Source organism: Nelumbo nucifera, chromosome 5 (genome assembly GCF_055504915.1).
Source record: "Nelumbo nucifera cultivar China Antique chromosome 5, China Antique-T2T, whole genome shotgun sequence".
In the NCBI taxonomy this organism is placed as follows: Eukaryota; Viridiplantae; Streptophyta; class Magnoliopsida; order Proteales; family Nelumbonaceae; genus Nelumbo; species Nelumbo nucifera.
The window spans coordinates 73,456,899-73,482,117 of NC_142653.1; the positions used below are offsets into that span (position 1 = coordinate 73,456,899).

The 25,219-nt window shown below is 34.9% G+C and overlaps 1 protein-coding gene across 1 annotated transcript; it reads left to right on the top strand.

Annotated features, from left to right (window-relative positions):
- The first annotated feature begins 21,055 nt into the window (after positions 1 to 21,055).
- Positions 21,056 to 22,468, top strand: LOC104589184 (Integrase-type DNA-binding superfamily protein). Its single transcript, XM_010247418.3, has one exon. The coding sequence runs from the start codon at positions 21,120 to 21,122 to the stop codon at positions 21,819 to 21,821; it is 702 nt and encodes a 233-aa protein (XP_010245720.1). The 5' UTR covers positions 21,056 to 21,119; the 3' UTR covers positions 21,822 to 22,468.
- The last annotated feature ends 2,751 nt before the right edge of the window (positions 22,469 to 25,219 follow it).

Below are 25,219 nucleotides of genomic sequence, written 5' to 3' on the forward strand. Positions count from 1 at the left end.
TCAAACAATGATGATATGGCATATATGTATATATATTATGGGTTATATAAATACTATATAATATATTTTAGAACCTTTAATATACTTAAATATGGTGAATGGATGGCAAATTCCTTAATTTTTAAAGTAAATGACCAAGGTGCAAATTTCTTAATCTATATTTCTTAAAAATACGTATGTGATAAAGTAAATATATACGATAAAGAGTCATTAAATGTACAAGTAAAGAGGTAGATTGGTGCTAATTAAGCAATATATGAAAAATAAGAGGTCATGGGTTCAAGTCTTATTACATTCATTTTAGAATTTCAATTATTTAGTGACCCAAGTGGTTTCATGAAATCTAGACTGGTTCACTGGTTTTCCAATTAAACCAGATGGTGAGTTGGTTTTCACCTACATAGGAGCTTGTATTTTTTTTCCATGTTGAGAGCCTCGTTTTGATCTTGTTAACCAAATATCTCCATTCAGCAACTTTTGAATGACCAAGAAAACGTGGGCCACCTATATACTTGTCCCTTCCATTAAAGAAACACCAAATTTTTCTGCAATACAACATCTCATTTGTCTATCGGTATTAGTACTGAAGTGAATAGACTTCTTTTGAAAATTAATTTCTTCTCCTGACCATGAACAAAAGTATGTAGAATGTTTAGAAGTTGTGTCACTTCTTTAGATGTGCACCAACCAAATAAAAGCAGGTCATTTGCAAATAATAGATGTGTCAATTGAACTCCATAATTGCCAAATTTATAGCCATTGATGGCACCTTAGGATGTATATAAATATGTGTGGATGGGACCTAAACACAAATCTTAGTTCCAAGGCCCAAAATTTCTGGGTCGGTCTAAAAATGAACATCCCTATCTTATTGTTCAAATAGAAAGTGGTTTAAGATGCTCATAATGAAGAGTTTGCACCCAGATATCATTTGGATAGGAGTGGTCAGGCTTTTACCTGCTTAAATCTCTAGGTGTCATGGGTTTGAAGAATACCTCACTTAGGATAAGGGTATAAAATCTCTAGGGGCTTGGGTTTAATCTAGCAGCATGAGATAGTAAAAAAAGAATCTAACTAGAAAGTTCATGTCTTGCTTGCACTATGATAAAAATTCATATAAACCTTCTTGGAGCAATCAAATGATAGGGTGTGACTACCAAGGCACTAGTCATCATTAGAAAGGAGACACACCTAAAAGCAAGACTTGAGCATTTTGTAATGTTTCCTATGCACATTTTTACTAAAATAAATGGTTGATAAGTTATAGTTTGCTACTTGCCCGGACCAACTACAAGAGGTGTTAATCGGGTTGTACACAGGTCGGTTTGGTTCAGTTATACATAATTTTTTGAACCAAACCAACAACTCGATTGATGTTTTGGCCAACCAAAACCGACCGACCATACATGAAAACTGGCCATTCAGGTTGAGAGTCGGTTTCTTGGTTTGGTTGGTTTTGGCTGATTTTAGCCCAATGACTAATGACATTCCTGATTTTAACATTTCAGTCCCAATAAAATGTATGCTTGACCTAAAAAAGTAAACGTAATTGAAAAAGTGGAAAAAGTCAAAACAAAATTTACTAAAATAACATTGGTTAAATGCCATTTGAGTCTTTCACACGTCAAGCGAGAAAGTAGGCATTCTCAAGAGAAATGAAAAACAATTAGGCTATGTCCGGTTTGAAGGAAAAAGTAGGGAAAGGAAGGGAAACGTAGGAAAACCTATGCAAGGCTTGTAAAGGTTTCCCTACATTTCCCTTCCTTTCTCTACTTTTTTCCTTCAAACCAAACACAACCTTAAAGAAGAGAGAAAGAGAGATTTTTACTTTTGTTAAATAACATCAGTTACTAAAATAGAATAATTATATAACATTTGAGTATTTCATAAGTTAGCTAGTAGCCTCAAAAAGAGTTAAAAGTAATTAATAAATAAAACTATAAAAGACTGAATACATACAGACGTTAAAAACTAAACATAATAAGACATAACTGGTTTGGGCTGGGTTATTTTTGGTTTACAAACATACAAACAGAAAATCAAACTGACCATTCAGTTTATACATATTGATGAACCAAAATCGACCCAAAAACTTAAAAAACTGGCTATATTGGATCAGTTTGGACTGGTTTGATCGTTTTTGTTAACAGCCCTAGGTGTTAATAGCTTCTTTCAAGTTTTTAAGCCCTGTTTGGCTTCACTTTGAAGAATAGATTCTTTTGATTCTCACGACCATCCAGATGAAAAATGCATTTACTAACATCGATTCTTGGTTTTTGTTTCGAATTTGGAGTAAAAATATGGGTGGAATCGACATTTCTCAAGAGTGAAAAATAAATTCTCTTTTAATAATCAAGATTCTCTAGACACATGTTCCAAATTTATATGTGAGAGTAGGGCCACCATGTAATTTTATACAAAAAACATATGGTCTACCGATCAAAACCCTAGACCTATGGTTTTTCCTATCCTCCTTTCCTTTACCCTCTCTAATGGCTAACTTTGCTCTCAAGTAGGGCTGGCAATCTTAACCCTAACCCATTTGGCCCACCCAACCCACCCACCTTAGAACCCACCCAATCTATTGGTGGGTCAATATGGGTCGAGTAACCCATTAGGGTCAGTGGAAAAGGGTCAAGGTGGGTTGGGCCGAGGGTACCCATTAGGGTCAGGATGGGTTGGGTCATGCGGGTCAAGATGGGTTGGGTCAAAGTCAACTCTATCTATACTCGCCAAATCTCAAAAATTAGAAGTTGCAACTATTCAAACTCATGCCTCCTACCATGGCCATATCTCATTAGACTTTCAAGCCATCATGCCACATTCCATTTTGAGATTAAAAGTGAAATAAAATAGTTTTATTAACTTTTGTATTCACTGCAATTTTATACAAAAGCACTTTCACAAAAGCAATTTTATGAAAAGTACTTTTACGAAAGCACTTTTACAAAAGTACTTTTACATGAAAGCACTTTTATAAAAGTACTTTTATACGAAAACACTTTTATAAAAGTACTTTTACGAAAGTACTTATACAAAATCACTTTTACATAAAAGCACTTTATGAATGTACTTTCCAAAAACACTTTTATGAAAGCATAAAAGTACTTCACTTTTACAAAAGTACTTTTACACAAAAGCACTTTTATTAAAGTACTTTTATGAAAACACTTTTATGAAAGCATAAAATCACTTTTATAAAAGTACTTTTATAAAAACACTTTTACACAAAGCACTTTTACAAAAGTACTTTTACGTAAGCACTTTTACAAAAGTACTTTTGTGAAGGCACTTGTATAAAAGTTTTGCATGTTTTGAATTTTTTGCATTTTCTGAAATTTTTTTGTTATTTTCTACATTTTCTTTATTTTTGGTATTTTCTGCATTTTTTGTAATTTTTTGGTATCTGTCTACATTTTGAAAATTTTCTGGTATTTTTCTGCATTCTTTACAATTTTTTGTGCTTTTCTGCATATTTTTGCATTTTTGGTGTTTTTCATGCATTTCCTACAATTTTCTGGTATTTTTTGCATATTTTCTGATTTTTTTGTAAAAGTTCTGAATTTTTTGTAATTCTTTAGTTTTTTTGTATTTTTCTATAATTTTTTGGGTTTTTTTATATTTTCTGCATTTATCTACAATTTTTGCATTTTCAGGTATACAGGTTGACATGACTCATTTTTGTCATATGGTAGTCTTGAGAGAGTTTATTCTCTCAAAATTTATTATTTTGGGTATACAAACCGTTTTGATCCATTTTTGTATTTATAAATGAGAGTAGGTGGGTTAATATGGGTGAAGGTGGTTAAGGGTCAATATGGATGCATCAAGTGGGTCAATATGGGTGGGTCAGGGTAGGTTAGGGTTAAGGTGGGTTATGACCCTTTAACAAGGGTCATGGTGGGTTGGTGGGTCAATATAGGTGGGTTGGTATTCAACCCTTACCCAACCCAGCCCACCCATTTGCCACCCCTGCTCTCAAGTGACACTTAGATGATGGTAGAACTCTAAGGTAAATATTGTATTTTCGTTATATTTTTTTTTCATTTTGTTGGCTTTCACATCTATTCAATTCTGAACACCCATTTTTTCATTTTTATTATGAAAAGGCATATTCGAAGGCCAAAGATGAATTCCTCATCAAATTTATTAGTCTTTGTATGTTACAAAATACATCATTTTGGTATGTTATGCAAAGAGATGAGAGTAATTTATCTCAACACTAACATTATGTTTGGTTTGAAGGAAAAGGTAGCCTTATCTTTCCCTTCCTTTCCTTGCATTTTCCTTCAACCAAACATAGCCTAATTGATTAATGAATATTTCTTGAATATATTATATATTTCTTTTGTAGGCACATGAAAATGATTTTATATGCGTTGATCAGTACATCTCCAATGAAGAATTGATAAGCACTTATAAGTATAATTATTTGAGACAGTTTGAGTTCTCTGTTTGAGAATTGATATTAAGAAATAAGATGCTGCCAAACATGATTCTTAGAATCGAGAATTAGTGATTCGTATCAAACGCCTATACAAATTCTCATCATCTAAAAAATCTAGAACCCATTCTTTTGTAGATAGATTCTGAGGATCATAATTGATGCAACACAAGTCCTTTAGGCGGTTTTTGGTTGCAATGCAAATAAATTTGTGCTGATGCAAAATTATGATAGTGTAAATTTTGATTTATTTTTGTTTTAAATTTTACCTTATTTAGTTGCAGTATAACTAAAGTAAAATAAGACCAGAATCAAATAAAACCCAAAACAAAGTTAATTCAGAATTTGCACTTTTTCATTTGCACTCTCATGCATTTGTACTGGTGCAAATAAGATCACACTGCAACCAAACGCAGCCTTAATTTCTAAAAGAGATGCCTTCCCAACTAAAATTGTCATCTGCAAATATCAAATGTTTAAGTTCGGAATTATATCCATTGAATTGAAAGCCATGTAAATATTTCTCTTCCATTCTTCTTGCAAACAACCTAGAAAGAGCTTTACAGCAAATGAGGAAGAGATAAGAAGAAATAAGGCAGCCCTAAGGCATTCCTCTTTCAGTATTAAATGGTAGCTTATTTGAGTTTTTGCCTTATATTTAATTTTGTCAATTGACATTAGATTTGTGTATGTACTTATAAATTAAAGCCCTGTTCACTCTTCAGTAAGTTACTTATTTGGGTAAATGTAGTTACATGGGTTAAGTTTTTCTTGTGAAACACTTATCTACCCATGTTATTTTATTTCTCATGTAAATAAGGCAATTGCCATTTTAGTCATAAAAAATCCATTATTAAAAGGGGCATTTTTGTCCCATTCAAGTGTTGGCAACTTTACCCCTAGGTGGGAAAGTTATTTACCCAACTAGGAGATGGGAACCACTTACCCGAGTAAATGGTACACAGGAAAATAAACTTTTCCCTGATCCCCACATAAATCTGAAAAAAGAACAATAGATTTTTGGTCAATGGGAACCAACTTTCCCTGGACTCAAAATCCGAAAAAAAAACGCCCCCTAATTCTGAATTGGACAAAGATATCTTAAAACATAAAAGAATCGAATTCAAAATGAAATGGTGCTTCCTTTCTATTTATTACTAGGCTCCACAGATATCTCTGGTCCGAATTGAAAGCTATATAATTAATTATCTTCCATTCTCCATGCAAATAATGAAAAGATAAAGATAAAGAGAAGTTGCTGAGGCAACCCTCTCTCAGGCAAAGTTGCATTAGATTTATATATATTTTGTACATTAATTGAATTCAAATCAGAAGGTGCTGCCTTTTAGTAAAAACTACTAAGGGTCCACAGAGAGCACATGTTATTTGATCATTTGCCATGCCTTTTCGCCGGTCAAAGACCGTATCATTCCCTTTCTAATTTCATTTTCATTGTATCTGCTTCTGCTTCTGTTTCTAATAGCTTTCTAACTCGATCCCAAGCACAACAACCACCCTTTTGAGTGTGTGTGGCAGCTGTTTCCCTCTATGTGTTTGTCACTTTGTCTCTTTGGTTCTACCTTAAATAAACATTTCTTCTCCTTTTCTTCTGCCTTCTCAAAACACTCTTGAGTTAATTTGAAGATTTCTGGCTTTCTCCTGCAGACATGGAGTGCGACAGGGCTGCCTATTAGTCTTATTTTACTTTGATTATAAACCTAAAACAGAGGCTTTGTTTGCATCCTTCATTGTTAATATTATTGCTTGACAAAGCAACCTGTGTCGGTGGAGACATTTAGATAAGGCTAGAGCTTTTCTATCCATCGTCTCGTTATCACACTTTGTCTCTTTTTTTAATTAAAAATACTAGTATCCACCCCACTAATTTGACCGTACGTTGAGGAGGCCCCAGTAGAATAAGCCCATGGTATATTGACTAGGGGCTACTGCTATCGAGCCGTGGGCCTGGACAAGTATATACTCCCCTACTTTGAACACAATCCCCCTAAGAGAGGGGCCGGCCATCTTTTTCCTTTTCATGTTTTTTTCCAATTTTAATTGGTCTTTGCAACCGGTCTAGTTTGAATGCAGAGAACCAAATTGAAATGGACTCGGGGCTGGTTGGCTACTTGGGTCTATTCCGGTGAGGTTATGTGGCGTGTTTTCCGTGTGGGCTGTTGGCTGTTTAGAAGTGTGATAGTCTGCGTTTTGACCTTTTTTTGTTTATTTTGGAGAAAATTTAATCATCGAAAGATTGCATCTCGAAAAGATGCGAGAAGCCCGTTTTAGGCTAAATTCGGAAAGCTCCAATTGAAGCTTTTCGGCTTTTTTTTGTCTCGTCTTTGCACGAAAAGACACGCCTCCAACCAAACGGTCTGTGGGCTGCCAAGATTTTTATGTAAGAGACCACTACGTCTTTTGGCTGTCAAAACTTCTAGAAAATCTTTCGGAAAAGGCTTACAAAATCCGGATGATTGAAATGTTCAACCTGGGAATCGGTCATCTAATCAATTTTGTGCTCCACCTAATCCGGATGATTGAACCGCTAAATTGTTTGACCTGGACAATAGTTTCTAGGTCAATTTTATATTTTAATTACTTTTTATTTTAATATTTAATGTTGCAATGGATTGACCCATTTGGACTGAAAGGTTAAACCTCTAAAGCAGAAACTAATGGCCAAAGTGGTTCTGTTTCCAGGTCAGTTTTATAAACTTAGTATAAATAGTGAAGAAATACCTCTGTAGGATGTTCACAATTTAGGTCAGAAATGGGGGTGCAATTCGGGTCGGCCCGAATTAGCATTTTACACTTTTGAGTTCAAGTCTTCAGGCCAGACCCATTTAAGTTTTGACAAAACCCAACCCGAAACCATCCAGGTTGCATAGTTAGAAATTAGAGATATGTTTGATAAGAACTCGGATCACGACTACCTACAAACTGTTTCCACATTAATACCCATAGCCACGGATCAAAATAATTATCAATGGGTTCTTCAATGTGGGTTTGTTTCTACAAAGCGATGGCTAATGTTTCTTGGGACTTTTGCTTTTTGGACTCCAATTAGTTTTAGTTTTGGCTCAGTCTGGAAGGAGTACTACAAATATAAATATGTACGGTACAAATACATATAAAATCTATCTTTATCTATACTATTTTAAAAAGCATAAATAGTCTCAAGAATATTTCTGAAATTTTTTGAGGACAAAATTTACTACTCCATATTTAAATTTATTGATAAAAAATGTGGGTAAATAGGATAATAAGTTATTGATATTAAATGAGTTGAAAAATAGTAATTTTCATAAATTCAATGCATTCAAATATTCCCCCTCTTAAATCCAACATTTGAGGTATTAACTTGCATTCACCTTCATTGATTCATATATTTAACGCATTTTTGTTTATTCTCAGCATTAAATTTTATTAATTAAATCCATATATAATAAATTAATAATTCCAATAACATAAAAACTTATACTTTTAAAGTCTAACTGCAAAACATAGTGTTTTCATCTAGATGGCGGTAAGAAATTAAACCATTTTGGGTCAAATAGACCAGTCCATATTGTCACAATTAAAAAATAAAATTCTAAAATATATAAAATGCAAAATAAAAATATAGAAACTGGAAAAAATGAGAGAATTTTAACATCATATATACAACATATTAAAAAATAATAAGCGTGATAAATAAGAAATATTTTTTTAATGATAGAAATGGAATGTAAAATTTAAAATCAATTGGAAATAAAACTATTTTCCTATTCTCTCTCATTAAATCTTATATCTAAGGTATATTCTCTCATTAAATCCTATATTTAAGATATATTTTTCTCATCATTAAGTTCTATTAATTAAATCCATAACATTAATTTTAATAGTGTAAAAATAAATATTTTGAAAAGTAATTCGATAACAAAACCATTTTCTTCCCTCTCAGTGGTGGGTAAACAATTCAACCATTTGGGGTCAAATAGGTTAATAAATAATACCATAATTAAATAATAAGAAATTAAAATAAATAAAATATATAATACAAAAAAAGAGAATTACACATTCTAACATAGTATATTCATTATACTAAATAAAAATAAGTATGAAATGTAAGAAGATTTTTTATTAATGATAAAGATGGAATGCTAAATTAAAAATCAACATAGAAATGAAATGATGACATATTCAGATAATAAAATTTTTAAAAATAGAAAATACAAAGAATCACAAAATTAAAAAAAAAGAAAAAAATTGGGGACATATCTAATGTTATATATTTATAAAAAAGAAAATATTGGATACATCAATGATGGAAACGTAATACAAAATTTAATGTTAACCTAAAAATCAAACTATTTTCCTTTTTGGGTGGTGGGTTAGCGGTTTGGGTAAATTGGATTAATCGATGATATGATAGTTAAATAATAAATCTTAAAAAAATACAAGTAATCAAAATAGTATATAAAAAGTTATATATTAGTTATGCTAAACAAAAATTTAAGTGTGATAAGTAAAAATTATTTATCTAATGTACATTAAATATATAATTTAAAACTAATTCGAAACCAAAGCTATTTTTTTATCTAGATGGTGGGTCAATGATCCAACTTTTCAAAGAAACTCATGATATCATAATTGAATAATAAATATTTAAAAAAGATAAAACACAAAAAAGTGAAAAAGTATAGAATTCTGTCAAAATTGGGAATATTTCTAATGTTATATATTCATCATATTAAATAAAAGTAATTGCTAAAATTTAATTTTATTTATGATAGAAATGGAATACAAAATTTAATAATAATAATAATAATTGTTATTGTAATTTAAAATTTCCACATGCAATGCATGTACACATTTACTGCAAGCATTTAAGTTTGTTTTTAATCATATTGTTAGTTTTGTTAATTTTCAGTTTCTATCTTAACTATGGTATATCTAAAATTCAAGTAATTAATGTGAAGAAAATTTCTCACGTGCAATGCATGTGCTTAATTACTAGTAATGTAAAATACAAGGATTTGCACTCTACATACTTGTATTTGTATTCCATCCAAACTGAGCCTTTGGAGCAATTTATTTAAGGATTAATAGTATTTTTTTTTTTGCATGAAAAAAAGAAAGAAGGCTTTTTGATTGGAAAGAAAAGATAGGGAAAAGAAATAAAAGGTAAAACATGTTATTTTGGTAAGTCAGTGAGTGGATAGTGGGTATTAAAAATAGGGTCACACTTATTAGTTTTGTTTGGCAATGGGATCTGCTACCCACAAAAATATTTCCTAAATCATAATTTGGATTAGCAAACACAATGGTTGTTCAGTTGGCTATAGAATCAATGGTAATGTTCTATGTCAATAATAAATTCATGGGCCTCACTGTGAAAGGTATGCATCACAACCACAGAACAGCAATTAATTGGAAACATCTTCCATGGGATGTCCCCAATGTATAGTTGTAGTATTTTATGGGTAGGTAGGGAATCCTCATCTAATCCCAACATGGTCTTAACACTGTCCCAACAGCCTTTGCAGCTGTGCATTGGGGCAAAGATGTTCTCAATGCATGGTTGCAAAGGGTGTTTGGACCATGCATTGGGACCTGTTTAGGATTGGATCCAAACTCATCAATCAGTAACAAATCCAAAACCATTTTTGTTCTTAGGGCTGCATTTGGTTGCAATGCAAATTTAAGTTGTACTAGTGTAAATGCAAGGGAGTGCAAACAGATTGAGTGTAAATTCTGTTTTTTTTTTTTTCCTTTTGGCTTGAGATTTAACTTTGTCTTATTTGTTTGGAAAAAATTGAAATGATATGGTTCATGACTTGTATGAAAGAGAATGGAAGTAGGGAGAAAGGTGTTGCAAATTTTGCATCAATTATTGGATTGCAAATTTGCACTGTTGGCCAATGAGTGTAAATGAAGACAAAAAGTACAAATGTTGTATCACTTTAGAATGCAAATCATGGCTACAAACAAATGGATGCAAAAACTGAATCAGGTGGAAAATTTGTAACTGATTCAAATTAGCACTACAAACATACATAGCCTAAAGTTAAATGTGGATCTTATAAAACAAAAAGAGTAAATTAAGTTAAGTTTTATCTCTCTTTTTGGGCTTAGTTTGGAGTTCAGGGTTGGGATACATATCGATTCTCTTCTTAAATGCACATTGCATTGAGAATACAAAGAGGTCTTTATTGATTGTTTCTTTTGTCACGCCCATGAAGTGCCTTTGATCCTTTGTATTGACAAGGATATGACTAATGTTTTATCTTCTATGTCATAGTAAGTTGAGTTTGGTTTGACGGAAAATAATAGAGAAACAAAAAGTAAAAGGAAAGTTCTTAAAGCTGCATTTGGTGTGGGGGATGGGAAGGAAAAAAGGAATATGTTCATACATTTTTTCTCTTCTCATACAATGTTTTTCAATCCACTATTGGCCCGAATGGTCAACATTGATCCTATGTGTTTAGATGATAACAAATTTATTGAGAGTACTAATGTTTGTGAGAAGATATGTGTGCAGCTATATCAAATTGTTTTCTCAGATTGAACTTAAAAAACTTGATGAGAAATTCATTAAGATCATCAATAATCCAAAGCATAGAGGAGAAGTTGTATGGAATGGTGGAACAAACACTCTCCAAGAAAGAATAATACTACCATGAACAAGGAAAAGAAGATATCAAGTTCCGCAGTTTTCAATTTGTTTTTATTTCTTTTAGGACTTCATGTAATCATATGTAAGATGCACAACATGGGATTAACTGGCCTACTTCAATATAACCAAGACCTTAGAAACTAATAGTTAAGTAGCTCAACTTTCTCCAAACTTTATATTAAGCATATCTTTGAAAATTCAAAGAGTGGAGGCCTAAGAATTCAACTCCTAGACCTTATGAGTTGTCTAGATAAAGTTTCTAAGGTTGGACATAATCATTAGTGAATTGCGATAAGGCAGTAGTCAACTACCTATGACAATTGAGACTAGTTAGTGGCAAATCTAGGACCTTTAGTCTGTGAAGGCAAAAAATATCATATTATCAAGTTAGTCATAATAGGGTGGGTTTAAGGTAGGGACCATATTTCCATTCTCCAACTCCGATCCCCATTGGAGAGAAAATTAACCTCTATCCTTAATCCTTGATGGAGTTGGGTTTCTTATCGAGTATCCAAATCCCTAACTTTTTAATGAAAGTGTTTTTTTTTTGAAAAAAGAGATGTTTACTTAAAATAATGGAAAATTTTTAAAGCATAAATAATATTTTATATATTTTTTTATATATAGTATGAATAATATTTATTTATTTATATAGGGCAAGGCAGGGACTTCACTCCTTATCACCATCATGTTCTTGATTGGGTATTCCTATTAATCTTCATCCCACCAAAGTAGTCTCCACCCCCGACTTGATTAGGTCAGGGAGGTTGGATACCCAACTAGGACATGGAAAAATTCCATCTCTAGGTTTGAGGATACAAAATAAAGAGAAAAGATTGAGTTATTAAGGGACGTAAAATGAGGAAGAAACAAATGGAATAAAAGAAAAACAAGAAAACATAAAAGTCAAAATATATATATATATATATCCACCTCTAAAAAATGGACCCCATTAAGAAACTAATTTTTATATGACCCCTCTTATTTTATTTGAGTGGGGGCAATTGTGAATGAATTTAAATTTATTCATAAGTTCATAACTACATAATTTTTGTCAAATCTCAATGGGGGCAATTGCCCACACTAACTTCAATGTATATCTACCAATGAGACTAGAGTCACTAAGTAGTTGACTACCTATGACAATCAAGTCTGGTTTCACACTGAATTTGGTCAATTTCGACTAATGAAGTAAGGGTATTTGGCTATGTTAACAGTTAAGAACATGTTGACCTAAATAGACAATTATTAGAGAGAAAAAATTCTCTCTTGAGAGTAATTGTTGCATACTCGAACTTGATAATCGACTAATTATTCCTGACAAGGATGAAGGAATCGACTACTAATTCATGGCAATCAACTACTTCACAAAGAGCAAGAATATTTTTGATCTTTTGAAGGCATAACAACTCTTTCATCTTCTACTTAACTTTTAATAATGTTAGGAAGAAGCTTTAAACATTTCTAAGAATGGTTCAATCCCTTCCCATTGGCTTTATAACGGTCACAATCTCTCTAAGCATGATTCATGCTATATATGCATGAGTTTGAGATGAAAATCTCAAGAAAATAAAAAGAACTAAAAAGTTCTAAGTGAAAAAGAGAGTAATAGCAAAACAACTTTGTTTGAAGATATTCTAAGCAAAAAAACCATTTTTGTTAGGTTTATTCATATTAGGTGAAAAAGAACTAAAAAGTTCTAAGTGAAAAAGAGAACTAAATAGTTTGTACCATAATTGCATGTTAGGTTTATTCATAAAATGGCAAAAATTGGCCAAACCAACGAAACTGGGCCGCTTATATCCAAGGTGGTTAGTTCTCAAATAAAACTAATCAGTTTTGGTTTAGAAATATGTATAACCCAATTGACTAGTTCAGTTATGGGTTATAAGTTTGTAAATTGAGTAAAACAAACCCAAACCGATGTAGAATACATTATACTCATACTAGCCAAGTGAACCATCTTTCCCTCTCTCCCATATTCTAATTTCCCACTCCCCACTTCCCAATTGCAAGTCACAAGGTATAAACTATATAGCCTTTAGGCATAATGTGATTGTGGCATTTAATCTATGAAGTCTATAGAGATCAAAATCAAGTCAATACATTCCTCCCAAAGCCATCTTTCCCTCTCCCTCTATGGTGGGTTTTAGTTCCTTCCTAAAGCCTCTATCCCTCTTTCTACATGAACCTCATTTAAACCAATTTTGATAATTCCCATCAAACCCAGGGACCTATCTTCTAAAAACATAAGATGGAACTCTCTCAAAGCTATTTTGATATGCCTATTGGGACAACTAGTAAAGTGGTAAGTGGTTATCACTAGGTGAATTCTAGTGTATTCTTTCACCCCCACAGAAATATTTTGAGGCAAGGACAACATTTCAAACTTCTAATTCCAGAGTTGTTGCAATGGTTGCAAGGAAGAAACTTCAAGAGCTAGATATCTTGATGTACGTGACAGTTTTTTGTAGCATGGAATGCAGATCCAAACAAGAATAGGGAGATCTCGATTCGATTTAAATTGACCAAACCAATCATCCAATAGTATTAATTGCAATTTGGGTTTTGCTCTATCTCATTTGGTTTCAATTGGCATAACAATTAGCCCAAGATGTTCATCAGTTAACAAAATTGTGTGCAATTGAACCAAACCAACTCATGTACAGCATTAGCCTAGTAGAGACATTATCTTGTGCTTTATTTAGTTATATTATCATTATACTTATTGTGATTAATCACCTAGTGTTTTTCGGATGAAAGTTGTAAAGTGTTTAAGGAGTGAAAACTAAAAAGATTGGGATACTACTCATAAGTCTATCTAGTTGAAGGTCTTGTTGGCATTTGGGAAATCCAACTATTGTAAAGAATTTAGGAAATTCTTAGATGTTGTGCTTAAGGATAGGATGTAGGCCTAGTTAGGCCGAACCTATATAAACCTTGTGTGTGCTTTTAATTTTTTGCTTTTGTTCATTATACACAACACTAATTTTTCACAAAAACACTCCACATTATTACTCTATGCTATTCGTGCATAGCATTCTTTTGAGTTTAGAAAAGCATTAGTCGGGAAAGAAATCTATAAAACCCAATTCACCTCCCCTTGGGTTAGACTAACTGGGCAATAAGTGGTATCAAAGCAGGTTCACTGTAGTTAGAAGCTTAAATTCACTACCTACTCGTGCCAATGTTTACTTCACAAAGAACAATGTTGTGTATAGTTTGAAAGAAAAGGTAGAGAAAGGAAGGGAAAGGTAGGGAAATCTGTCCCTATTTTTCCCAACCTTTTCCTTTCAAACCAAACACAGCCTTAGGCTCAGTTTGGAAGGAGTACAAATACAAATATTTACAATGCAAAACCTTGTATTTTGTATTGTTTTATACATATTTGCACTGTATATATTTGTATTTATACTCCTTCCAAACTTAGCCTTAAGGCTGTGTTTGGTTTGAAAGGAAAAGGTAGGGAAACAGATTTCCCTACCTTTCCCTTCCTTTCTCTACCTTTTCTTTCAAACCAAACATAGCCTAAGATTTTCTTTTTCCCTCTTATTTTCTATCAAATCAAACACATGGCCTTAGAGACTAACATCAGGGAGTGATAGGATAACAACCTCATTGGGTTTAATTGAAATTAACTAATCCTAATTAACCAGACTATTAGGTTGTAAAGGGTCGACTAGGGTTAGGATTATAAAAGATCGATGTGATTTAAATTTTAAAATGGGTTCAAATATTAAAGAACATGTTTGCATCATTCTGTTTTCTAAGACATGGATAATCAACTAAAAGTAAGGGTATGTTTAGTTAATCTTAATTAGTGGTCAAGACATTCATTTTTTGCCTAAATTGGGTGCAAAACACGCAATCAGTTCATATTCCATGCATTTGTTTGTAACTATGATTTACCCCTTGATGCAAAAAAATATATATTTTTTGTTTCAGTTCAGTGTGTTTGTCATGTAAATTTCATTTTCTCTTGGGTAAATGCATGGGAGTGTAAATAGGTTAAGTACAAATTCTAGTTTACTTTTTGCTTAGATTTTATTATGTTTTACTTATTTGTAAGGCTTAGTTTGGAAAGAATACACCATACAAATATGTGTAGTACAAATATATACAAAATACAAGGTTTTGCAATGTATATATTTGTATTTGTACCCCTTCCGGACTGAACCCAATAATTAAATTAAAAAGTAAACAAATTAATATGGTCTCTAGGGGTGAGCATAATTTGGTTAAAACCGAATAACTGAACCAAAAATCTTGGTTTTGGTTTGGTTTTTTCAGTTTTTTGTTAAATCGGTTTGGTTTTTTTGGTTTTTTGTTATTCCGGTTTTCAGTTTCAGTTTTTGGAATTAGAATTTCGGTTAACCGAATTAACAAAACTTTTTATTATTATATATAATATATAATATGTACTATATAATATGTAATATGTAATATATAATATATTATATATTATATATTATGTATTTATATATTAATATATAATATACTGAAATTCGATTTCATAATATATATAATAATATATACATTATTAAAATTCAATTTTAACCGAAAAGCAAACCGAAAATTTCGGTTTCGGTTATTTCAGTTTTTCTAAATTTCAGTTTCGGTTCCATTTTTATTTTTTTAATTCAGTTTTTAAAATTTCGGTTTATTCAGTTTGGTTTTTAACTGAATAAACCGAATGCTCACTCCTAATGGTCTCCACCTTATATGAAAGAAAATGAAGACGAAGGTTATTTGTCTAAGAGTGTGGGTAAGAAGCAGGATTATATGGTTCCCACTTTATATAAGACAAAAGGGAGGTAGGAGGAAAATGGTGCAAAATTTGCACTACCAGTGTGCAAATGATGAGGCAAAAAAGTGCAAATTTTGGATGTAAAGTTGGACTGGGTGCAAAATCTGCATCTAGTTCATATTATTACTGCAAACAAACAGCACTCAGGATCTATTGCCAAAACCATTGGTGTCGGCTCCATATGTATGGAACAATGGTGTGTTCGCTCATAATTGGTTAGGAAGCCTACTATACACAGCGCGTGGTAGATCTTGGCTCAACAAAAATTGCTTCATTTCAAACATTGATACTAAGGTTATGTTTGGCTCGTTGCTCTGGGCCTCATTTTTTTTTTAATTCTTGTTCATTTTAGGCAAGAATGAGTAATATTAGAGCGTTAGGTTACAAAATTCTTGCCATAGGATTCATTCTTTTCAGAATGAAAAATCAACCCATAGCACAAAAATTGAGCATTCTGAAACACGAAAAACAATCATATCCCATCTTGCTCATTTTCATTATTTAAAAAAACTCTATGCCAATGGTCATTAATCACCATCCCAGGTCTACAAAACCACCACCATTTATGTTTATTGGTGGACTGTTGTAAAAACTTATGCCAACAGGCATTGGCCACCGACCATCCATCAATAAACATCTATGTGGCGATTTTGGAGACCATAGGTTGGTGGTTTATGACCGCTAACACAGTTTTGTTTATGAATAAAAATAAGCAGCATAGGGCACTTGTCAATTTGAAAAGAATTCATTTTTAAGATATAAGTGTTTAGTTCATAGTAATATTTTCTCATTCTACCCATTTTTATCCATTCTTGTTCATTTTAGAATTTCATCTTGGGTAAGAATGAGAAAGAATGAGAGTTGAACCAAACATGGCCTTCTTCCTTATTCATTCATTCTCTCACACAAAGTAAAATTCTCACAATTTTGCTTCTTCCTAAAAGAACCTGTAAGAAAATAGCCTTACTCCTACATTGAGTTTCTCCCATATAAAGTAAGAACCAAATTATTTCACCTCCAATTTTATTCTCTGAAAGAAATATAGCAAAGAGATTCAACTATGATGATGGAAAAACATGATATTAGAAAAACTTACAACCATTCAACTCGCATCATAAAAAAAGGAACCAATCAAATGGATTTTCACCAAAATTCAAAGCGGGTTATGATTGGTCAAAACCTTTCCAATATCATGTCTTTCCGCCATCATAGATTTTTCTGAAAGTGAAACAAAAAAAAAAACTAAAGTGATCAAAATTTGCACTCCCTTGAGTTTTTCATTAGCTGTGTTTGGTTGCAATGCAAATAAAGTTGCATTGATACAAAACTATGGCAATGCAAATGGTTTGAGTATAAATTTTGATTTATTTTTGTTTCAAATTTTAACTTATTTTGTTTGATTGCGGTGCAAATGAAGTAAATTAAAACAAAAAATAGAATAAAGTAAAACCCAAAAGAAAATTAAATGAAAATTTATATTTTTTTCATTTGCACTTCTATGCATTTGTACTATTACAAATAAAATTACACTGCAACCAGCATAATGTAAAGCAAAACCCTAACAGAAATTAGGAGTACATTGACAGCCTTAGACTTTTACCACCTCGCCTATAACAGAAATAGTACTACCGAGATCCTTTTTCAACTCAAGTTAAATGAGCATGTCCCAACAGTTTATACTCTGCATTTAAAAGAAAAAAAAAATAAAAAGAATCTCTACCATGATGGTCCAATTTTATTTTTACAGACTGGCCGATATATATATATATTCCTGCTAACTCATAATAAGGGGTCATTTACTAAAAGACCCCTCATAGATTTTCTCATTTATCCTGTAACCTACGTTTCACTAAAACATGTCCTATTATTTGTAACTAATTTAGAACTCTGATTCAGACCTCACAAGATTATATTCACACTGTTTTCTCGCTTATACTGTCTTGGAAATATAATAAAAATATTTTAAGTAGGGAAATATTCCTAGTATACGGTTACAATTAGAAATGGTAATAAGGTAGGGCGGGGTTAGGTTTTGCCTATCCCCGACCCCAAACTCAAATGCTCCATCCTATCCTCTGCTCCAAACCCCGACAAGGTTAAAAATCCTAACCCCATCCTTGTGCTAACAGGGAATAAGGATCTCCAAATTTTTCCGGCTCCATCCTGGTCATTCCTACTTTTATACTTACAAATTTATTCTTTTATTTTTTTGAACCTACCTAAAACTATTTTATATTATGTAATTGTTACTGTCAAAGATGGGCCAAGGGCAACGAGGTATTTTCACTTTCTTAGCCAAGGGATGATGAAGCCGCTGGCCCATAAGTCCAACCTATAAAGGAAAAAGCATGCCAGAGGCCCCATGTGTTATCCTAGGGTCAAAGACTCCGACCAGCAAGTTAATAAGCACGTAAAAAGGGGGTCAACGACAGGTTGAAAACATTGTTATACCATACCAATTTATAATATATTGGATCAAATTAGGATCACACAAAGAGAAAATTAAATTACTCAAACAATTTAACTAAGATCCTTGATAAATATTTTGTAAGTTGATATTGGAAGGAAAAACCAAATGGAGTTTTTATACTTCAGTCCACCCCTAGGGTGGAGCTAAAATTTCTATGGATGGACTGAATCATGATGACTTTATCTTAATGTCCATTAGAACAGATTTAATCAAAAAAAAAGAATTCGCTCAGTAAATTTTGTTCTAGAAGACATTGTTTCTCTCTAAAAACTTGAATAAATAACCATGAATCCATTACCCATATGATTAAGTGATTGTGGCAATACAAACCGTTCATAACGAAAAATCGATTAAAGTAAATCAGTTGCAAATTGAAGGGGTGTTTTAGTAAATTACTCTATAATAAATCATAGACTTGAAAATTTTTTTTTTTTCGTGGAAATCATCAATTCAAACCGGGATAAGAATGTCAAGTCATTTAAATCGGTATGGGGCCATTGACTGGTTTTCAACCCACGCATGAATCAGTTCACTTTCCACAGTTTCTTTGGAGATAAAACAAAAGAACGCGGTCTATCATTCTAGACGGTGGGGCCTTACTCTTACATCTCAATCGGATCATCTATGCTAGACTTGTGATGTAGACCGTTCCTGTTTGACGGTCTGTATCACTTTTGTAAAACCGCTAGATCAGTAAGATATATTGTTGATGATAAGACTTGGCTACACCATAAAATTGCCTGATCTCTTTTGGCTGGCAAAGTGGCAAGTTGGTTGGTTACTGCTTACTGGTGCTATAATTGCAAGGTCCAAAGTATCAACGTCAATCTGTACGCTACACGTGGCAAATAGCAGCCGCTGAACAATGATTCTTTTCAACGAGCCATACGTTATGTTCTGTATTTGGATATTATCTATATCCTCTGATGACACAGCAGAAATTGGACTACGAACCGAACCCTTGGGCTTTGATCCATTGGATCCGTAGAGCCTGTGGGACCCATCACTTTTAGCCCATAACTCCTGTAACAAACTCTGCCAATGTGTCGGGTCTACTCGGCAGAACCGAACCGACCGATTATGACAGTTCTGGTTCTGTTTCGAACCGAGTAGAACCGGAACCAATTATATAGTTATATAGATTTACTGGTTTTCATGTATTTTTTTCTTGTGTTTTATGTTAAAAGGGCAAGTTTCATATAAAGTATAAAGATAATTTTGATTAAAACGCTTGTCTTATCAAAATATAAACAATTTATTATTTTATTGTCACTTTTATTGAAAGTATTTTATCAAAAATGAAATTTTAAATTGTTATTAACTTAGGGTTCAACTATAATTAATACCAAAAAAACTTTTAATCAATCAACCAATATCATAAAAAAGTGGTAACCAATAAGGAGGTGTTTATCAAAATTCACTAGGGCTTTGATCGGTCTCTTCCGATATCATGCATTTCAAGCAACATAGATTTTTTCATTAATTTATTAAATTATATATATATCAAATATAACCAATCAGATAGAGCTAATTAATCTTGATTGATAACTGATTCACTATGGCCGTGTTTCGAGACGATGCATATAAGTGTGAATGCAAATATGTAGAGTGTAAAATAGTTCATATAAATTGTAAAGTTGGATTAGTTTTGCATTGACAAATTTACCTTCTTATCAAACAAACTTTTAGCTGTAATGGATGCAAACGTGAATTCCAATAAAGCATATGCCTTTTTTTTATCAAAAGCCCAATTGAATGCAAATTTACTTCTTTTTTATTGATTTACTTCTACATCGTATTATCAATGTAAATATACACCGAAAAAATGTGTTTTCTGTCATTTGTCAATGCATAAATGTATTGTTGCCAAACACAGGCAAAAATGAACCAGAATGCAAATTTACCCTAAACCGGGATTTACACTCCATTTGCATTGTTTCCAAACATGCTACACACATGTGCAAGTAAGAATGAAAGGGCAGAATATAAGTTACTTTGGTTTAACTTCATGACCTGCACCTAGGGGTGTGAATTGGACCAGATTTGATCCAATCCAATGAATATTTCGAACCAATTTGGACAAGTTCAATTCAATGTCTAGACCCTCAAATCTGGTCAAATTGATTTCAATTTAAATTTGTTCCAACCCAAACCTGGTCAATTGACACCTATATTCTAATCTTCTACCAATAGACAAATATTGGTTCAACCTTATCCAATCTAATATAAATCCATTACCAATGGATCAGGTATGGGTTTGGGATTGGTCCACCCTGTCCCTAATTAACCTGACCGGATCCATTTGACGGTTCTAAATCTTTAAACAAAAACTGGTTAGACGTGGGGAGTAGGGATTACCAATGAGAGCGGGACTAGTGGATCACCGCCATACCATAAATGGCACGTGCCGAAAACGTACTAGGTAAACAGTACGGAGACCAAACCCCTGATTTAACAATTAACCGGTTGTTGCCAGTTGACGCGGAGAACGTACGTAAGCACAGAGTGAGAGGAGGGAAAGAGGTTGTCGTTCAACCTGTTCAAAGCTCTCTCGTATTCAAAGATATCAAATACTGACAAGTGTGTTAATGGAAGACAGAGATGATGAAGCTTAGTATGATCCAGCTGTTCTTCAAAAAGAAACTCTTCAACTTAACCGAATCAATCGCTCATTTAAGCATATATTCAATTTGGATTTCAGGATTTGTTTATATATCCATGAACTCACACACTACCACTCATGCTCCTACTTGGAAGCTCCCTTCGTCTCATAATAAAATCCCACGTCGATACCCATCAACATCGATCACTCGCCTATATATATTCCATGCATGACTCACACTCTTCCTTGTCTGAACGTTTGCCAGGAATTAGCAAATCTACTGGAGAATTGCTCAGTTGGGGATTCATGGAGCAGAGTGTAGCAGAGAGTGGAGGGAATTACCGGGGAGTTCGGAGGCGGAAATGGGGGAAATGGGTGTCGGAGATACGTGAGCCGGGGAAGAAAACGAGAATTTGGTTGGGCAGCTTCGAAACGCCGGAGATGGCAGCCACCGCCTACGATGTCGCGGCGTTACAGCTTAGAGGACGGTCGGCGAGGCTTAACTTCCCTGAGTTGGCGGGCAGGCTTCCTCGTCCTGTGAGTTCCAATGCTGATGACATCCGGTCGGCAGCTCATGAGGCGGCTTCACTGCTCAAAGGCCACCCGACGGGAAGCTTCGAGGTGGGTAGCTCTGGCTCCAGCTCATACTCTGTTCCAACAACCGTGGGGTTGTCACAGAGTCAAATTCAGGCTATAAATGAATCACCATTGGACTCCCCTAAGATGTGGACAGAGTTAGCAGAGGCTCTGTTGGTGGAGCCACCTACTGTAGTTTACAGGGATACCGAAATGAGTTACTGGGGGGATGAAATGCAAAGCGATTTCCTTTGGACCCCCTAGGCCCTAGTTAGATTACTTGTAGCTATATTCTAATAATAACTAAAGTCTAAGAGAAAGACCATTAATTAACTTGAGAGACAGAGAAAGAGAGATTTAACCCAACTGGTATTTTATTTTACGATAATATCCATTGGGTCCTTCTCCATGTTGCTTACTTGTCTCATATTAAACAATATAACCGGATTTTCTCATATTGGGGATTTGGGATTCATTAGGGTCTGATTTGGGAAGAAACAAAGCAAGAAAAAGGAACTGTTTGTTGGTAGGTGGGGAGTTGGGGAATATAATTAAAGTTTGTAAGTGCTTGTATTTGTGAGAAAATTGTTAATTCTACATTAATTCCTGTATACTTTATTCCAAGGGGGGCCTTTCATGTCCAAGATGAAGTGTTCAAGGGGCCCATCTGAGTAGAGGTGAGATGCTTTTTGAGGGTTACATATAGCTTGTGGTCGTTCTGTCTGTGAGAGAAGTGGAGGGGCCAAGCTCACATAATGACTTATTTTATATATTTTTACTTTTTTTTTTCTTCATTGTTGTGGTTGCAGTTAATACAAGAATGGATTGTAAGGTCACATTTAGTATCTTTTCTACATGTAAACATGGGCTAATTATCTTGAATTAATGCTTGAAAAGTTGGAATTAAACAAGTGGTGGATGTATCTACTTAATATGCTTTTGGGATTTTTCATGTATTACCTTTGCGAAGAGTATGATAAACTTTATACCTCATAGCCAAACACATAAATCTGATTTTTCTTAACACATAAGTGATACACCGAGGAGGCAACCAATGAGGATATCCACTAGAACTTTGTTATCACTTTCTATTTCCACTTCTATCAAACCTGATTGTGCACGATCTGGTCTTTCCCCGCCGGAAGGCAATTCGGACATCAAACTGCTATGTAGCCGGGTCGAACTGCAAGGCCAAAAGATCATAGCGTTTTGGGGTATTTTACCTGGTGTGGGTACTTCAATGCTTAAGTTAGCGGAGGAGATTTTAGAGAGTTGATAACTTGTAAATAATCAAGTGAGGAAGCTAAATCGCGCGTACCTTGTGAGGCTGGAGGCGAAGCCTTTATATAGGCGAGATACTATGGGCCTCATGATGCGTGTCTGAGATCACCGACCCATCTAACCCAGAGTCAATTCCGCACCCGAAGATGGACTCTAAGTAAGCTAATAAGGCTTATCCATGTCCATCCAATTCGGGTGGGATCAAGATAAGATCCGTTTCCATGTGGTGTGATCCCGAGGAGATCGGAGAAAAATGGCTTGCTTCTAGAAGGAGGCTACGTGGCACCTCGGTAGGTCAGTGAGTGTGGCAAGCTGCTCGGGCCCTGGTCTTGGTTAAGTGACCCGAGGTGCCCAAGGTGACTAGGACTGCTAAGTTGTCCAGGGATGTTGAAGTGTCGCCAAGTCATTGTGTCGCTCCAAGTGTCATTGGATCATTGGATGGGCCAAATTATCCCTCATCAATTACCCCCCACTCCCGCACTCAATGTAGCTAACTCGAGGCGAGAATCTCAATGAGCTGAATGGATTTGGCCGGTCTTTGGTTTAGTCGAGGTCCAACCAACGGTTCAAACTTGATCAACTCAACTGGCTCGACCTTAAGGGGCGTAGTCGCGTCTTGGGTACGCATGGACATCACGCAAACTATAAACTCCACAGACGTTAAAAACATGCTTAACCGAATTCAACCTCAAAATACCAAATAGTCGCACCCTTGGGAGTCATTAGATTTGTTCAATCTGGACCATCCGTGGTCAGTTAAGGCAACTATAAATAAGGACCTTGGGCCCATTTACTTCATCCCATTTTGAGCTCTGGTGCATTCGGAGGTCGAAAAACATGTTGTTGTCGGTGTCGTCAGTTCAATCGACGAGGTCGGTCTTTCCTTTTAGGTGAGTCATCTTCCTTTGCTTGTTTCATTTCCTTGTGTTTTCATTCCTTTCAGTATGTCAAGTAGTGAGTCTAGTGGGGAGAGGGTTCAGCTCGCCCTGGCCGAAGAGGGGACCTCGGTCCAAAACTGATGAGGTTCCCATAAAAGGGCCTCCTCTTCCTGTCAGCCATCTAAGCCCAAAGTGCCGGACCACTTTAGTCCCATTGAGTTGTCTGCCAAGGAGATCCATAATCTGGCAACTCAGTACAAGTTCCCAAACCATTATGGTCATTCTCTTCCCACTGATGGTTTTCCTTGGGAGCACGACGAGGACGAGGTGGTCGTCTTCAAGGAGGCTCTAAAGGCAGGTCTCTAGTTTCTGTTCCACCCCTTTGTTCCCAAGGTGCTAAACTACTATAATGTCAGCCTTAATCAATTACACCCGAACTCTATTCGTACCTTGGTTGGTACAACTTCTCTTTCCTTTCACCTCGACCCTCTCCTTGACATCAAGACCTTTGCTGGCCTCTGCCAAATCAAATAGAATCTTGCTAGCACCTCGGGCAAAGTCAACCACTACCTATCTTATTGGCCTGGATACAAACTTCTTTAAGGCTTCCCATCCAAAGTCCCAACCTGGAAGAGTAAGTATTTTTTTCTTGCGTTGTTTGGTGGGTGGCCCTTCCCGACACACTAGAGAGAGGGGGTGAAAGACATCGGGGAGGAAATGAGTGAGCAAGTGCAGGCCAGGGTGTAGAACCCGGTAGACCGCGAGCTAGATCTGAAGGATTTCTTGACCAAGGAGAAGCTAATCTAGGCTAGGATGAGTCCTTCGAGTAGGTTGTTGTCCTAGGTTCAGATGTTTGCTTTCTTTACTTCACGTTAAATTTGACTAACTCTCTAACTTCTTGTGTAGGTGACATGTCAGGCATCACAACTTCGAGGTAAGAGGAAGAAGAGGAAGGTGTCTCATAGGGGTGCACCTCGAGCATCCTCTCCTGAGCCCACTTTGCCAACTACTATTGAATAAGTACCAGTGGTTGACCTAGTCGGGGAAGATCAAGAGGAGAGGCCATCACAAGATACCGAGGTGGCCCAAACATCTAAGGAGAAGCTAATCCAATTCAGGATTAGTCCTTCGGGTAGGTCGTCATCCCAGGTTTGGATGTTTGCTTTCTTTGCTTCACATTAAATTTGACTAACTCTCGAACTTCTTGTGTTGGTGACATGTTGGGCATCGCAACTTCGGGGTTCCTCCAGAGCATGAGGAAGAGGAAGAAGATGAAGGTGTCTCACAAGGACACACCTCGGTAATCCTCTCCTAAGCCCACTGTGCAAACTACTACGAAAGAAGTCCCGGTGGTTGACCTAGTTGAGGAAGATCAAGCGGAGAGGCTTTTACAAAAGACCGAGGTGGCCCAAATGCCCAAGGCGCGCCCTCTATAACCCAGGGCTCCATCAGCCAAGGAGGCTCCCGAGGAGAGGTGGTCCATTATGGACTTCAGGACTGCCC